Below are 17,060 nucleotides of genomic sequence, written 5' to 3'. Positions count from 1 at the left end.
AAAAAAAAAAAAAAAAATATATATATATATATATATAAAAAAAAAAATATATATATATCTGCTGAAGCTCGTCAGGCCAAACGTCAATCGGATCGACTCAGGACGAAAACACGGATCAACATCGGCAGAGCGTTTGAATTATGGAGAGACCTCCGTTTTGAAATAGCAAGGTAAAATATAACATACATAAGACATGAAATGAATACAAAAGACTGTTCCATGATAACAAAAAGCAGGTGCTTTAGGATGTAACTTTTATTTTATGTACTAGATCTACTGTCTAACGTCACTCATCCCACTACTATCATATTGATTATAATACACATTTCCAGACATGTTCAGTACAGTAATATTACTTCCTACTGTCTTATTGTTACACTGAAATTGTCCAGTCTAGTTGACTAACCGTTTTCGTTTTCATTCATTGACCTATGTTGACATTGCTGATTGTGAAAGATACACAAATAGTTAGTAAAATAATGCTAGATAACACCACATGTCGGCAAAATACAGTCAATGTAACATTATCATGGTACGAGCATGGAGCATTAGTTCTACGTCAAGCTGATAAAAGTAGCCTATTATGGTAATGTTGCAGTGGGAGTTTACATGAGTTTCCAGCATGTTGTGTGATGCTTTCTCCGTTGTGTTGAAAGTCTCAGTGTGGCCGCCGGTAGTGAGTTCGCGCTCTTGAGTTTGAGCACGCGCACGAGCACTGTTGTTGCAATCTGAAACATCACCGCTAGAGGCCGCTGGATCCTACATACAGCACCTTTAAGACATAAACTGTGTTTAAAGTGTAAGTTGCAGGTTAACCACCACAGCCAATTAATGTGTAAATTAAAGTGCTCTATATGTATATATTTAATTATTTCTGTCTTAAAATGCGTTAAAATAACATTTATTGGGGTTTCTTCAAAGGTAGCGTGTTTTTTCAGTTACTGGGTGATGACGTCACAAGAGGAACTCGCAACCCATACTCCGCTAGATTCCTACTGTATGGCTATTTGGAGAACGACTGAGGAAGTGGGAAACCATCTAATTCTTTATGGACCACAGCCCTAGAATTTGGACAGGAACTGGTCAGGCGTGAGAGAGGGGAGGCATGGCACTCAAAGAGTTATTAATGCTTGGTGTGAGGAGAATTAGTGGAGGGTTGGCCAGGTGAGTAACGTTAGCTACGTTAGAGCTAGTCTGGTGCAAACTTAACCCGGATAATATAACGGAACAAGCGAGTCTTTTCAAAATATTGCCGTCATGTAGAATAGCAAGGAGGGACAACGACTAAAGACATTATTTACTTACAGTAAGTCAGTCCAAATCAGAGCTGCAAGCCTGCAACGTTAGAGATGCACACTCTGCACAGGCACCAATCGCTAGTCTCATCGACGCCTCAAACGTCATGTAATACCCTTCCTCAATCCACGCGTTATCAACTTCTCACGATTTAATTAGCGATGTTTATTGTCAGAAGAGAAAAAGAGAGATCGATGTCCCCATCACTGTGTTTGTGTGGGCTATCAGCAGTGGAGAGTGTGTGCTGCCGTGAGGTGAACGCGTTTTGGAGTTTAGTGGAACAGCTCGACCTGCGACCGGCTGATCTGACGTGCCTGAACCCTTTTGTTTTGCGAATAGCGTATTCTCATTTCAGGCAGGATCACGGTCCCCTTGAAGTCAGCACACACGAGTATGTTTACAGTTGAGTTATTTTATCCATATTTTTTTTTTATCAAATAAAACATACAACCAACTTTTCTGAAGTTATGTAAGGCGAATATAGCTGCTAGTGTACGGTAACTCTACTAGTGAGTTCCTCTTATGACGTCACGCCCCATCTAGTGGAAGGGAGCGGGAGCGGTTAAAACCACTGTTAAAAGTGCCAACTTTGCATATTATATCAGCATTTTGGTATAAAAAACAATGGTGGGCGGTTCTTATCTTTATGTTTAATAAACACATCGCATTACTTCGTGAAAAATTTAACCTGCAACTTACACTTTAAGTGAATAAACTGTTTAAGTGAATCTCCAAGACAGCCATTTTGACATATTTGATCGTTTAGATGTGCACACGAAGCCCAAAATATACGTTGCTTGACTCGGTAGTTGAACTTTTCTATTGTAAAACAGTCAAATATAAAAAAAAAATTATACTTACATTTTACCAGGCATTCGTTAACTTATTTAATCATTTTGACATTGATGAGCTAGACCGCTGAACTTTTAGTCTTCCTAACAACAAACAGAGCGTTGCGTAATGTAGTGCATCAGAGCAGCATCAATAATAATATCAAGTGAATCTCTTATTTGCATCTTAAGTTTATTGCCAATAATAATGACAGGTTTGCGAACGTGAACTCGGTGAGCTCGCGCAAAACACATCTTCAGCACAGCGACTCATTTAAATGCCTCTGATTGGCCGATGTGATCAACAGACATGTCTGTGATTGGCTACAATGCTCAACGCTGCAAAAGCACGTCAAAAGTACCTTCAATGCAAAGGGAAAAATATAAATAAAAATGTAGGCTAATATGCACTGTTCATGATTAGGTAATCACGGCCGCTTTAATCTTATTCACATTTGTTTTTCTGATTAATTGCTTTGCTCAGTGAGAAAGACAATTGAACAAAATATTCGGGGCTTTACTAAAAACCAGCCCTAGCGCTACCCCTCAATATATTTTTTATTAAGCTGTTCTTGTCTTTACTAATATCAAAATTAGGCTAATCAAAGGGAAGAGTGCTCTTACAAATCACAAGGGCCTACTATACTGTTACTATACAAATCTATAGGCCTACTATACTGTTATAGCCATTAAATAATCTCATTTAGTATCATATTTGTTAAAATATTATAATGTTATTTTTTTCCATCTATGTTGAATATGAAAAGTGAACAGCACGAGTAAGATAGGATGCATTATATCAAGAGATGGATATGGAGTGGGTCAGACATGATGTTGACCACTTCATTAAGTTTTGTTTAGTAGAAAACCTTTCTTTAAAGTGAATTTCGTTTTCTATAAATTGTATCTTAATTTTAATACATTTTTCATCAACCAATTGCCTGGATTTAATAAGTAAGAGAAGCAAATATAACAGATACTAATCATGGAGGCGCCCGAGCGGTGACTTGCATTGCACGTCAGCTGGAGCGCATCTCATCCTACTAACTTAATGAAACTCAGCGTATGCCTCACACACACATGATAAATACATCAAATACACAAAGCTTGAAATGTCTTCAAACGAAATAATTCAAAACGAAAAGAAAAAGGCTACTCTCTGATTATGTATTTATGTGCATTTCTCTCTAGGTGCATTCACTACAAATTTTCACGTCACCCACTTAAACTTTCCTACTTGCTAGATTTGACCAATCTTCCATAGCCTACGTGCACAAGTAGTTTGAGTAGAACTACTGATCTTCATTATCTCCCTGCTTGTTGACATCTTATCATGTATTTATTGTATTATTTCATGATCGCTAAACGTTTGATTCTTTTTAATGTTGTCATCAGTTAACTTCATTCAACTGCACTTGTATGTAGGCCGTTCAGTTGTGGACGTTCATAAATTGTGGTAGGGGGCGGAGAAAGGCGTAGAAAGGCGCAGATTACTCGAGGAAGTGAAAGATTGATAAATACGACATACACTTGGGCAAAACAGCTCTCAAATAAAGAGAGTAAAGAGTTTAATCAATAATTACATTAAGCAAATACAAACATTAAGTAAAAGTGAAGGAGAATGATACAGATCTCTCTCTTTACTGACTTATAAGAGCCAAAGCACGTCAAGAGAAGGAGAAAAAGAGAAGAAAAGTTTCAAAGATACATGGAAATTTATCTTGTATTTGTATTGAAGAGTAGAAGTGGAAGACAAACTAGATGTTCTGATGAAAAACAATGAAGAACGAGTTAAACATTTACATCAGATTCATGTCTCTCTTAAAAGTGTTATGACCTTCTTCTCCAATGTGAATTTTCTGGCACTCTTTCAGTGCATCTTCTGTAGTAAAGGACTTCAGCACTGAAACACACACCGCCGTGTCTTTTCTGCTGTAATATTACTAATGAATCTTCTCCTTTGTGTGAATCTTCAGGTGTTTCTTCAGGACTGACGCCCAATGAAACTGTTTACTGCACTGATCACAGTTAAATGGTGTTTCTTCATAATGAGAAGCAGAAGTGATTTCAGAGCGAAAACCTGAGCCACTTCTACCCAGTGTGAACTCTCATGTGACGCTTAAGAGTTGATTTGTGTCTGAAACTAGTTCTGCAGTGAACACACATGTGCGGCTTTTCTCCAGTGTGAATCCTCGCATGTGATTTCAGACTTTTTAAATCATTAAATCTCTTGCCGCAGTGTGAACACTTGTAAGGTTTTTCTCCAGTGTGGATCCTCTCATGTGTTTTCAGATGTGATGACAGACTGAATCTCTTGTCACAGTGTGAACACATGTAAGGTTTTTATCCAGTGTGAATTCTCTGGTGCAGGTTTAAACTGTCCACTCTAGTAAAAGTCTTCTCACACTCAAAGCACATGTACTCTATCACACCAGTGTGGATTTTCTGATGTCTTTGTAAATATGGCAGAAGTGAAAAACTCTTCCCACACACAGAACATGAATGCGGCTTCTCCTTCGTATGAACTGTCAGGTGTGTCTTCAGGTTTGATGCACAGACAAAAGTTTTGCCGCATTGATCACATGTGAACGGCTTCTCTCTGGTGTGGATCCTCATGTGACGCACAAGACTTTGCTTGGTTCTGAAACTGTTTCCACACTGAACACACATATGTGACTTCTCTCCAGTGTGGATCCTCTTGTGTTTGTTCAGATGTTGTTTTTGAGCGAAGCTCTTCCCGCATTGATCACATGTGAACGGCTTCTCTCCAGTGTGAACTCTCAAGTGAATCTCAAGACCTTGTTTGCTTGATAAACTCTTTCCACACTGAGTGCAGGTGAAAGATTTCTTGGCTCCTCTTTTGTTTAAAAGGGCCATTTTAGTCTTTGAGTGACTCAAAGGTTTTTCTCCAGGTTTGACATGATGTTCCTCCTCCACTTCACTCAGTTCTTCACTCTCCTCCTTCACTTCACTCAGTTCTTCTCTCTCCTCCTTCACTTCACTCAGTTCTACACTCTCCTCCTTCACTTCCATCGGGTCTGACAAGAAAGAAAAAGGTATAATCAAATTTGCAGCACATCAATAATTCAAAGAGAAAAATATGAAAGTGAGCCCTGATGTAATGGCAGAAATTGCTATAAAATATTATGATAAATAATATGGTTTCATTAATTAAGTGCATGAATGAGGTATATTGATATTTCAATTATTATTTTTAAGACATTATAGACACAAAAGTGAGAAATATTAAATATATTTGATTAATGACACAATTACTTGTGTACTATTTAATGTAATATTAACATTTATACAATAGTGCCTAGTGGTGTTCAAATAAAATTATTTCTCAGTATTTGTTAGGATTTTTTAACAAGGTAAAACAATTGTCCCAACGTCTGAATCCAATGGTGTGGAAGGAGGTTTTCTGCATGCTCTGTCTTATCGGTGCACAAAGTAATTTAATTACAATTCTGTCAGCCATTCTGGAAAGTTAATTTACTTGATAGTTTGCTGTTTGCTGCTTAAAAAATAATAATCTAAAATATATACACTGTATTTAAACACAATGTTGTAAACTATATTAGAAGGTGTCTGACATTTTGCTAAAACAGTAGCAAAAAAAGCGAACCAGATATAAAATAAGTGTAAATAAGGGAGATAATTTGACCTGATGTTGACAATCAATATACACATTTCTCCAACCTCCCTCTACTGACCATTTGTTGAAAATCTGTACCATTTCATAGTTTAACTGTTTATCTAAAAGTGATGAAGTGCTTGAATGTTTCTAACATGAATGTTCTTCAGCATCATGAATGAATGAAGAATAAACACCAACCTCTTTGTTCTTCAGGATCTTCAGTGTGTTTCATTCTGCAGGGTTCTGGATCACTCATGTTCTCACTGTCCTCTTTAATAAACTCAGTCTTTGCAGATTTCAGCTCTTCCTGATGCTCTGATGCTCGTCTTCACTTGTAGCTGATGGGAATTTACAGCATTTATTGGAGAATTGCTGTAGGAGGAGCTTCATTGGTGATGTGACTGATGTGGGAGGAGCTTATCTTCCAAAATATAAAAATTTAATTATATTAAAATTAAAATAATATTATACAAAAAAATATATCAGTTAGTGAGTGTTTTTAAACTAAATACACATCTGTAAAAAAGTCTTTCTGCCTATCATAAAGTAACTGAAACTCATTCAATTCATAACCCAAAAATTATGCTCCTTCTTCATTCAAATATAGGAATATTGTTGTGGAGTCTGTCACTTCATTAAAAATGCCCCCCCCAAAAAACTTTACTATCCAAGAAATTATTCAATCTAACTAAGTCGAGTGCTTTTGCAAAAGCAACTCCAGAGTCCAGTATCAAACATATATACTCAAAGGTGATCAATACATTTGTTTTTCTTATGCTTCTGCCCTGAGCCAGATATAATAGTATAATGTCTTTGATAATATTCTCATAGATTTCACTTAATCCAGTTGATAATCAAGAAAAATGTTCTACAATATGCAGAAATAAAGAAAAACATTAATATTTTAATGTAAATTCATCCAAATAAAAAATAATGATAAGAAAAACTGTTAAACTCAGAAATAAATGTATAATCATCAATTACCCTCAGTCTGTTGACACCAATGAAATGAGCGTTAAGTGTCAATTTACAGGAGATCTGAAGACATCAGCATAATAAATGAGGTGAGAACTGGAACTATTGTCATGAAATAAAGAGTGTTTTCAGCAGATCTGTTAATATTGATGAGCCTCAGACTATCAACACTCATTCAACAAGCCATTCAGGATCATCAGCAGATCATCTCACTTTATTCTGAGTGTTTGCTGTTAGAAACACATTATTTGAATCAGGATAGATGATAAAAGTCTGTTAAACTGCTCTATTGAAAAACAATACTGTGTTAACATGGATAAATCATCAATAATAGAACAAAATAATTAAATAACCTATCTTTGTGAACCGCTACAGGCAAATAACTACAAAACTATAATATGTAAATTTAAAATTAGTTTGACTTTATAATAACTATTAATTGCAATAAGTAATTCAATCATTAACATGTTACAGATTTGTATGTACAGAAACTGACAATGATCATAATACTCTTAAAAATAAAAGAAAATGTAACGTTTCTGGTGTCAAACTTCAATAAAATGTATCTATATTCCCATGGATATATAGATTTGAAATTTCCCTAGTTCGTTACTCATACAGGGGCAATATAAAGTCAATTTTAATAAGTAAATGTAATCTGCCAAAGATAAATGTCGACAAAGAAATAAAGGTAAACATGAAAAAGGCAACAGCAACACTTGGGATCGATTCCTATTAATTCCCCTCACAGATCTCAAACTCTTGACTTGACATTCAGTAACAGTTCTCACTCCAAACATCGAGACAATCACACAAACGAACACAAAATCGCTCAGGTCTGAATGAACTCAACATATTCTCCTCATGCTCGCTGCTGCTGCACTAAATGTTTATTTCAGAAGGAAGACGCCAGAAAAGACGCACAAGTATCGCTGTGATCAATGAAAACAATACAGAAATGAGCCTGTCGCTCAATCAAACTGTATAAAGTGTGTGTGATGGTTGTGTAAATATGAGAAATACTGTGAACTGCTCTCCTCACCTCAGAAGACTCGACGCTGAAACTCAATGAGGGAAGAGACGGCGCGATCGGCCTCCAAAGCATCACGGGCGCGCACTGTTGAAGATTTTATTATTGCGAAAATAAGTAATTTAGCTATATATTTGTACACTATTATTTCCTTTCTGTGTTTGTCTTTGGGTTTTACTTTGGAAGCCTGAAGGGCCAGAATGTTGATGCAACAGAGAATTCTATTTCAGTAATTTCACATGGTACAAAATATTTCTCAAAATATCTATAGAATGTATTACCATTTTTGGAAGGGATGTAGATATATATGTGAGAAGCTGCCACTGAGCTGGAGCGTCTTTCTGCAGGACCTGTTCGGCTTTGTTTGTGAAATAAAATCTAATATTTCTGGAATCAAAGATCTCTGAGAAATGATTTCCCAAAAAGATTGAAACCACAACAGCACCAACTGAAGAAGCCTGAGATTTTTATTGAAATTAATGACTATTTAACGTTTTTTGGGTTATATTGCACTTTGCAGAGACTCTCTCAACCGCCTGCTCATAGAGATCAATTTATATTATAAAGCTCATTTTTAAGAAATTTAGGTTGTAGCTCATTGTCTATGTTACTGTGATTGTAAATAACTGAAATTTGTGTTTCATGAGTCATTGATCCGGGAAGTTCGAATATGTGAATTGCCAACTTCACTGAACTACTTGAACCGGGCAAAAATTTCAATTTGCCTTCGGCTCCTGGACCACTGAATTTGTCTCCGGATAGATGATAAAAGCCTGTAAAACTGCTCTAGTGAAAGACAAAACCGTTATTTATCACAAATTATCAATTTATCACATGGATCAGTGGTTCCCAACCTTTTTTACCTTTAAGTTCATAGTAATTGTTCTGGCTTCATGAAGCCTCATGGTGTGAATGAAACATCAAACTGACTAGAACAAACTTTTAGAAATGTCTATATGATACTGGATATCAAGGGTGAAACTGTTAATAATGTAGACAGACAGCAATCTCATTCAGTGTCAGTCATAAATATAAATATAATTTATTATGCATTTAAAAGCTATTTTGAGAAAATTAAAACATGGAAAGCTCAAAAAGCAATCATATCAGGCTACTTCATAACTTTCAGATCTCAAATTATTCCAGATTCAAGCAGAATCAACAGAAAATAGAGGTAAAAATGAGGTGTTGATAAAAATTATAACGTTTAATCAATCATTGCATGATGCAATTACAAACATTAAGTAAAACTGAAGGAGAATGAGACAGATCTCTCTCTTTACAGACTTATAAGAGCCAAAGCATCTCAAGAGAGGAAGAGAAGAAAAGCGCCCAGTTTCAAAGATACATGAAAGTATATCTTGAGTTTGCATTGAAGAGTAGAAGTGGAAGAGAAACTAGATGTTCAGATGAAAAACAATGAATAACGAGTTAAACATTATCAGATTCATGACTCTTTTAAAAGTGTTATGTCCTCTTCTTCATCTCTTGAACTTTTGCCTTCAAAATTATTATTATTTTTTTTCCAGTGTGAATTTCCTGGCACTCTTTCAGTTCATCTTCTGTAGTAAAGGACTTCAGCACTGAAACACACACTGCCGTGTCTTTTCTGCTGTGATATATATTACTAATGAATCTTCTCCTTTGTATGAATCTTCAGGTGTTTCTTCAGGACTGACGCCCAATGAAACTGTTTACCACACTGATCACAGTTAAATGGTCTTTCTACATAAAGAGAAGCAGAAGTGATTTCAGAGCGAAATCCTGAGCCGCTTCTACACAGTGTGAACTCTCATGTGAATCTTCAGACCTGATTTACATTGAAGCGTTTTTTACACTGAGGGCAGGAGACCTGAAGAGGTGACAGATTTTTCGGCTTCTGTTTTTCCTTTCTTGTTCACATCACGTTGTTTTCCATTTGAGTGAGTAACTGAAGATAACTGAAGGAACCTCTCTCCACATGGATCATGATGATCCGGTTTCTCCACTGCATGGATCTTCATGTGTCGCTTCAGGTGAGTTTTAAAACAGAAAATCTCTCCACACTGATCACACGTGTGCGGCTTCTCTCTGCTGTGGGTCCTCTCATGTCTTTTCAGACTTCTTGACTGACTGAATCTCTTATCACAGTGTGAACACTTGTAAGGTTGTTCTCCAGTGTGAATAATCTGGTGCTGTTTTAAATTGCCCGCTGTAATAAAAGTCGACTCACACTCAAAGCACATGTACTCTCTCACACCAGTGTGCATTTTCTGATGTACTTTTAAATATGGCAGCGATGAAAAACTCTTTCCACACACAGAACATGAATGCGGCTTCTTCTTCGTATGAACTGTCAGGTGTGACTTCAGGTTTGATGCACAGAGAAATGTTTTGCCACACTGATTACATGTGAATGGCTTCTCTCCAGTGTGGATCCTCATGTGAACATTAAGGGATGATGATTGTGTGAAACTCTTCCCGCACTGAAAGCATACGCAAGGCTTTTCTCCCGTGTGGATCCTCATGTGAAACTTAAGATGTTGTTTTTGTGTGAAGTCCATCCCGCATTGATCACATGTGAACGGCTTTTCTCTAGTGTGGATTCTCATGTGAATCTTAAGGTATGATGATTGTGTGAAACTCTTCCCACACTGATCGCATGTGCAAGGCTTTTCTCCAGTGTGAACTCTCATGTGAATCTCAATGTGTTGTTTGCTTGTGAAACTCTTTTCACACTGATCACATGTGAACGGCCTCTCTCCAGTGTGAACTCTCATGTGAACATCAAGTCTTTGTTTGACTGTGAAACTCTTTCCACACTGAGTGCAGGTGAAAGATTTCTTGTCTTTTCTTTTCTTTAAAAATGTCTTTTTAGTCTTTGAGCGACTCAAAGGTTTTTCTCCAGGTTTGACATGATGTTCCTCCTCCACTTCACTCAGTTCTTCGCTCTCCTCCTTCACTTCACTCAGTTCTTCACTCTCCTCCTCCACTTCACTCAGTTCTTCACTCTCCTCCTTCACTTCACTCAGTTTTTCACTCTCCTCCTTTACTTCACTCAGTTCTTCACTCTCCTCCTTTACTTCACTCAGTTCTTCTCTCTCCTCGCTCTCTTCCATCAGGTCTGAAGTGAAACAAAAATATTATTATTCATCAAAATAATACAAGAGAAAATAAATTAAGTGAAAGAACATTAAAGTAGACAACTGCTATAAAATATTACCATTTTGCTGTTTTTTATTTATTTTTTATTATTAAAAATAAAGTGAGTTTCCCTGTGTTCCAGTTCGAGTTTGGCGAACTCATTTCCCACTCTGCTCTCTATCAAAGTCATTTTTTAAGGAAATATAATTAGAATAACGTCTATAATTTATGGAAAATACAACTTTAACAGTAACTATGAATCATATTTTGCTTAAGTTATGCTCACAACCCTGTCATCCATTCTGGAAAGTTAATTTGCTTGATATAGTTTACTGTTTATTGCAACAACAAAAAAAAATATTGCTAAAAAGTTTATTGCTAAAATGTTTAAACTATACTGAGAAATATCCAACATTTGGTTAATACATTTGGTTTTTGGAATTCATAATTCATAAAACATTTGGTGTATTCCAACATAGTTGCAAAAAAAAAGAAGTGAACCAGAGCTAAAATTATTCTTAGTTTGACCTCATGTTGACAATCAATATGAAAGTTTCTCAAACCTCCCTCTACTGACCATTTGTTGAAAATTCAGTTCCTATTCGATACTTGAACTGTTTATCTAAAAGTGATGAAGTGCTTGAAAGTTTCTAACATGAATGATCTTCAGTATCATGAATGAATGAAGAATAAACACCAACCTCTCTGTTCTTCAGGATCTTCAGTGTGTTTCATTCTGCAGGGTTCTGGATCACTCATGTTCTCACAGTCCTCTTTAATAAACTCAGTCTTTGCAGATTTCAGCTCTTCCTGATGCTCTGATGCTCGTCTTCACTTGTAGCTGATGGGAATTTACAGCATTTATTGGGGAATTGCTGTGGGAAGAGCTTCACTGATGATGGAATTGTTGTGGGTGGAGCTTCATTGACTGAACTGCAGATTGGTAGGAGGAGATGATCTGCAAAAAACAAAACAAAAATAGGCTTGTTTGAGATGAGCAAAATCTGCGCAGAACCGATCACCGGTGATCAGCGCGAGATGCATGCCGGTTAGAAATGTGTCCGAGTCCGCAAGGCGGACGTGTCGGATTCTGCAGTCGAGCGCAGTTGCTCTCCACCGACTGTGCTGATCAAAAGCATGATGGGAAACGATTTGCTGACGACACAGCTTAATGCTCATTGGTTTAAACATCCATCCATCCATCCATCCATCCATCTTCTACCGCTTATCCGGGACCGGGTCACGGGGGCAGCAGTCTAAGCAGGGATGCCCAGACTTCCCTCTCCCTAGACACTTCCTCCAGCTCTTCCGGGGGGACACCGAGGCGTTCCCAGGCCAGCCGGGAGACAGTCTCTCCAGCGTGTCCTAGGTCTTCCCCGGGGTCTCCTCCCAGTGGGACATGCCCGGAACACCTTCCCGGGAAGGCGTCCAGGAGGCATCCGGAAAAGATGCCCGAGCCACCTCAACTGACCCCTCTCGATGTGGAGGAGCAGCGGCTCTACTCTGAGCTCCTCCCGAGTGACCGAGCTTCTCACCCTATCTCTAAGGGATCGCCCAGCCACCCTGCGGAGAAAGCTCATTTCGGCCGCTTGTATGAGGGATCTTGTCCTTTCGGTCATGACCCACAGCTCATGACCATAGGTGAGAGTAGGAACGTAGATTGACCGGTAAATCGAGAGCTTCGCCTTGCGGCTCAGCTCCTTCTTCACCACGACAGAGCGGTACAGGGACCGCATTACTGCAGAAGCTGCACCGATCCGCCTGTCAATCTCCCGTTCCATCCTTCCCTCACTCGTGAACAAGACCCCAAGATACTTGAACTCCTCCACTTGAGGCAGGAGCTCTCCACCAACCTGAAGCGGGCAAACCACCCTTTTCCTACTGAGAACCATGGCCTCGGATTTGGAGGTGCTGATTCTCATCCCAGCCCCTTCACAATCGGCTGCAAACCGTCCCAGTGCATGCTGGAGGTCCTGGTTTGATGAGGCCAGCACGACAACATCATCCGCAAAGAGCAGAGATTAAATCGTGTGGTCCCCAAACCTGACCCCCTCCGGCCCCTGGCTGCGCCTAGAAATTCTGTCCATAAAAATTATGAACAGAACCGGCGACAAAGGGCAGCCCTGCCGGAGTCCAACATGCACCGGGAACAAGTCTGACTTACTGCCGGCAATGCGAACCAAGCTCCTGCTCCGGTCGTACAGGGACCGGATAGCCCTTAGCAAAGGGCCCCGATCCCCATACTCCCAGAGCACCCTCCACAAGATGCCACGAGGGACACAGTCGAATGCCTTCGTCCAAATCCACAAAGCACATGTGGATTGGTTGGGCAAACTCCCATGAGCCCTCCAGCACCCTGTAAAGGGTATAGAGCTGGTCCAGTGTTCCACGACCGGGACGAAAACCACACTGTTCCTCCTGAATCCGAGGTTCTACTATCGGCCGGATTCTCCTCTCCAGTACCCTGGCATAGACTTTCCCAGGGAGGCTGAGAAGTGTGATCCCCCTATAGTTGGAGCACACCCTCCGGTCCCCCTTCTTGAAAAGAGGGACCACCACCCCGGTCTGCCAGTCCAAAGGCACTGTCCCTGACCGCCACGCGATGTTGCAGAGGCGTGTCAGCCAAGACAGCCCCACAACATCCAGAGACTTGAGGTACTCAGGGTGGATCTCATCCACCCCCGGTGCCTTGCCACCGAGGAGTTTCTTGACTACCTCGGTGACTTCAGCGTGGGTGATGGACGAGTCCCCCTCCGAGCCCTCAGCCTCTGCTTCCTCAATGGAAGACGTGACGGCGGGATTGAGGAGATCCTCGAAGTATTCATTCCACCGTCGGGTAATATCCCCAGGTAACAGCTGCCCACCTCAACTGTAAACAGCGTTGGTAGGGCACTGCTTCCCCCTCCTGAGGCGCCGGACGGTTTGCCAGAATCTCTTCGAGGCCGACCGATAGTCTTTCTCCATGGCCTCACCGAACTCCTCCCAGGCCCGAGTTTTTGCCTCCACAACCACCCGGGCTGCAGTCCACTTGGCCCTTCGGTACCCATCAGCTGCCTCAGGAGTCCCACAAGCCAGCCAGGCCCGATAGGACTCCTTCTTCAGCTTGACGGCATCCCTTACTTCCGGTGTCCACCACCGGGTTCGGGGATTGCCGCCTCGACAGGCACCGGAGACCTTACGGCCACAGCTCCGAGTGGCCGCGTTGACAATGGAGGTGGAGAACATGGTCCACTCAGACTCAATATCTCCACACTCCCTCGGGATCTGGTCGAACCTCTGCCGTAGGTGGGAGTTGAAGATCTCTCTGACAGGAGATTCGGCCAAACGTTCCCAACAGACCCTCACAGTAGGTTTGGGTCTGCCGAGTCTGTCCAGCTTCCTCCCCTGCCATCGGATCCAACTCACCACCAGGTGGTGATCAGTTGAAAGCTCCGCCCCTCTCTTCACCCGAGTGTCCAAGACATACGGCCGGAGATCGGATGAAATGACCACAAAGTCGATCATCGACCTCCGGCCTAAGGTGTCCTGGTGCCATGTGCACTGATGGACACCCTTATGCTTGAACATGGTATTCGTTATGGACAAGCTGTAACTAGCACAGTAGTCCAATAACAGAACACCATTCGGGTTCAGATCAGGGGGGCCGTTCCTCCCAATCACGCCCCTCCAGGTGTCACTGTCGCTGCCCACATGGGCGTTGAAGTCCCCCATTAGAACGACGGAGTCCCCAGTCGGAGCACTTTCCAGCACCCCTCCCAGAGACTCCAAGAAGGCCGGGTACTCTGCACTGCCGTTTGGCCCGTAGGCACAAATGACAGTGAGAGACCTATCCCCGACCCGAAGGCGCAGGGAAGCGACCCTCTCGTTCACCGGGGTGAACTCCAACACATGGCGGCTGAGCTGGGGGGCTGTAAGCAAACCCACACCAGCCCGCCGCCTCTCACCATGGGCAACTCCAGAGTGGTGAAGAGTCCATCCTCTCTCGAGGAGTGTGGTTCCAGAGCCCAAGCCGTGCGTAGAGGTGATCCCAACTATCTCTAGTCGGAATCTCTGAAACTCACGCACAACCTCAGGCTCCTTCCCCGCCAGAGAGGTGACGTTCCATGTCCTTAGAACTAGATTCCGCGTCCAGGGATCGGGTTGTCTAGGCCCCCGCCTTCGACTGCCGCCCGATTCACTCCTGCAGGTGGTGGGTCCACGGGAGGGAACCAAAACACATTGGTTTAAACAACCGTGATGTATTGTTCTCTTTTAAAATGTTTGATTTTAAAACTCTGATCTCATGTTTTATGTGCATATGTTATGTGTGAATATTCCCAAACTAGTGCGATCTCTATGGGTTATGCAATTAAATTTTTATTAAAAAAAATTAAAAAATAAAAACACATGTTTGTATTAAAGAAAAAAATATTGATAAATGTATTTGGAATGGAATTAAATAACAAGTACTATGGGTGTCTTGTTCATTTTATTTATTTTCATATAAAAGCAACAGAGCTTGAATTGCATCCAGTTTATTAGCAACACTGTGCACGAGCGTGAATCCCGCGATATCCACCTTTGATTTCACAGGTGTCAGATCCACTGCGAGAAGAAAGATCTGTCCGGCTTGCCTGCGCTTTTTTCACTCCTCCTCTCACTGCAGCCGCTCCTACTCTCGCATACATTTCAGGCGAGGCAAGGCGCATCTCAAACAAGTTTATTTTTATAGGGTCAAAGACCAGATGTCAAATGTTAGTCTATATCAAATAAAAATTAAAAGTGATTTTAAATACATAGAAAAACACATTCAATGCAGGTAACCTGTCCATTTTTAATGTTTAAAATATATTTTGTAAACAAATTAAAAAAACATAGGTTAAATAATGTTAGCGTAACAGATATACTTGTGTAAAAATTAAGCAACATATTTATTTTGCCCTGTGCTTATATAACATGTATCAAAAAGATTAAGAGTTCACTCTAAAATAATTTAAATGATTAAAAATTTCTAGCTGACAAATGGGTAAAACCTAGTGGTTTGAAGGATAGTGGTAAAGTATTAAGATTTAAAATGACAATGAGTATTTTTGGGTCTGCACTATGATCCTTAAATATACAATGTTTGAATATGTCATCAAATGATTTTTGTTCTAAATATGCCTAAATATTAGGGGTGTAACGATTCGTTTTAACAACGATTCAATTCGTATCGCGATTTGTAGTTGTCGATACAATTCAAGGACGATATTGGTTCATTTAGAACGATACGATCCGAAACGATTCAGTGACTTGAAATCGATTCAGTGACTTTTTAGCCAAAAATTATTGAAAGGGAATCAGGTATCAATTAATTATGCGCGTGCAACTAAAGAGTGCACGCTACGAGCACAGTATAACGATGACAGGACATGGGATTTCGTTTTTCTGAGGTGAGAGACTTTATTTCGTTACAATTTATGAAAATAATGATAGAATAATGACACTGACAACATCATCTGACCGCAGATACTGAATCTGGACAACACTTTTTTTCTAATTTAGAACATAACGACATTACATGCTTGTAGTTTATTTTGTGCTCTATATATAGGCTAGTGAACGATATAAGCCTGCAGCGCGTGCCGCCGCATTTGCGCGTGCAATTGAAGAGTGCGCGCTACTGCAGTATAGCGGTTGAGAGGACAGGAAAGTCCGTTTTTCTGAGGAAAGATGCGTCACGCATGGCGATCACGTCACAGATAGGCAGACTGAATCGAGTAACGTTTAACGCCTTTATCATTAAAAGTGCTAAGAAAAAAACATCCTTATAAAGTCTGACGTGCTTAAATCCAATGCGTTATTTCCTAGTATCGATACAATCGATTCATTACCTTTTAAAACGATGTTAGATCGATATGTCTAGATCGATATAACTTGCGAGGAGCACAGATTGATGTAGTTGGATCATTAAGAATATAAATCGATACATCGATGTAGTTGATGAATCGTTACAGCCCTACTAAATATATATATATTTTTTTTTTTTGCTGTATACTTTTTGTCTTTTATCCATATGCTAATTGGCACAATTAATAATGTATCTGTCTGTCTATAGTTAAACAATATATGCAATTTCACACATTTTTATTTCTATTTCTAATATTATTCTGTTTCTTTATTTAAATAAGGGCAAATATCTAGAAAG

The 17,060-nt window shown here is 40.1% G+C and overlaps 2 protein-coding genes across 4 annotated transcripts in view; both read right to left on the bottom strand.

Annotated features, from left to right (window-relative positions):
* Window positions 1-17,060, bottom strand: part of LOC311287787 (uncharacterized protein) — a 449,286-nt gene that overhangs the window by 98,590 nt on the left and 333,636 nt on the right. The gene's annotated exons all lie outside the window — the stretch shown is intronic.
* Window positions 8,784-17,060, bottom strand: part of LOC311287801 (uncharacterized protein) — a 129,817-nt gene continuing 121,540 nt past the window's right edge. The window contains exons 2-3 of one of the 2 annotated variants that reach the window (XM_084404868.1): window positions 11,596-11,852; window positions 8,784-10,874 (exon numbers count right to left, since the gene is read on the bottom strand). In XM_084404868.1, the coding sequence (XP_084260994.1) occupies window positions 9,604-10,874; window positions 11,596-11,653 (1,329 nt within the window). In that variant the 5' untranslated portion in view covers window positions 11,654-11,852 and the 3' untranslated portion in view covers window positions 8,784-9,603. The remainder of the gene's footprint in view (window positions 10,875-11,595; window positions 11,853-17,060) is intronic. The other variant, XM_084404869.1, reaches the window with a different exon arrangement.

This window comes from Rutilus rutilus (genome assembly GCF_951802725.1).
Source record: "Rutilus rutilus genome assembly, chromosome: 1".
In the NCBI taxonomy this organism is placed as follows: domain Eukaryota; kingdom Metazoa; phylum Chordata; class Actinopteri; order Cypriniformes; family Leuciscidae; genus Rutilus; species Rutilus rutilus.
This window is presented reverse-complemented; position numbering and strand designations above follow the sequence as displayed.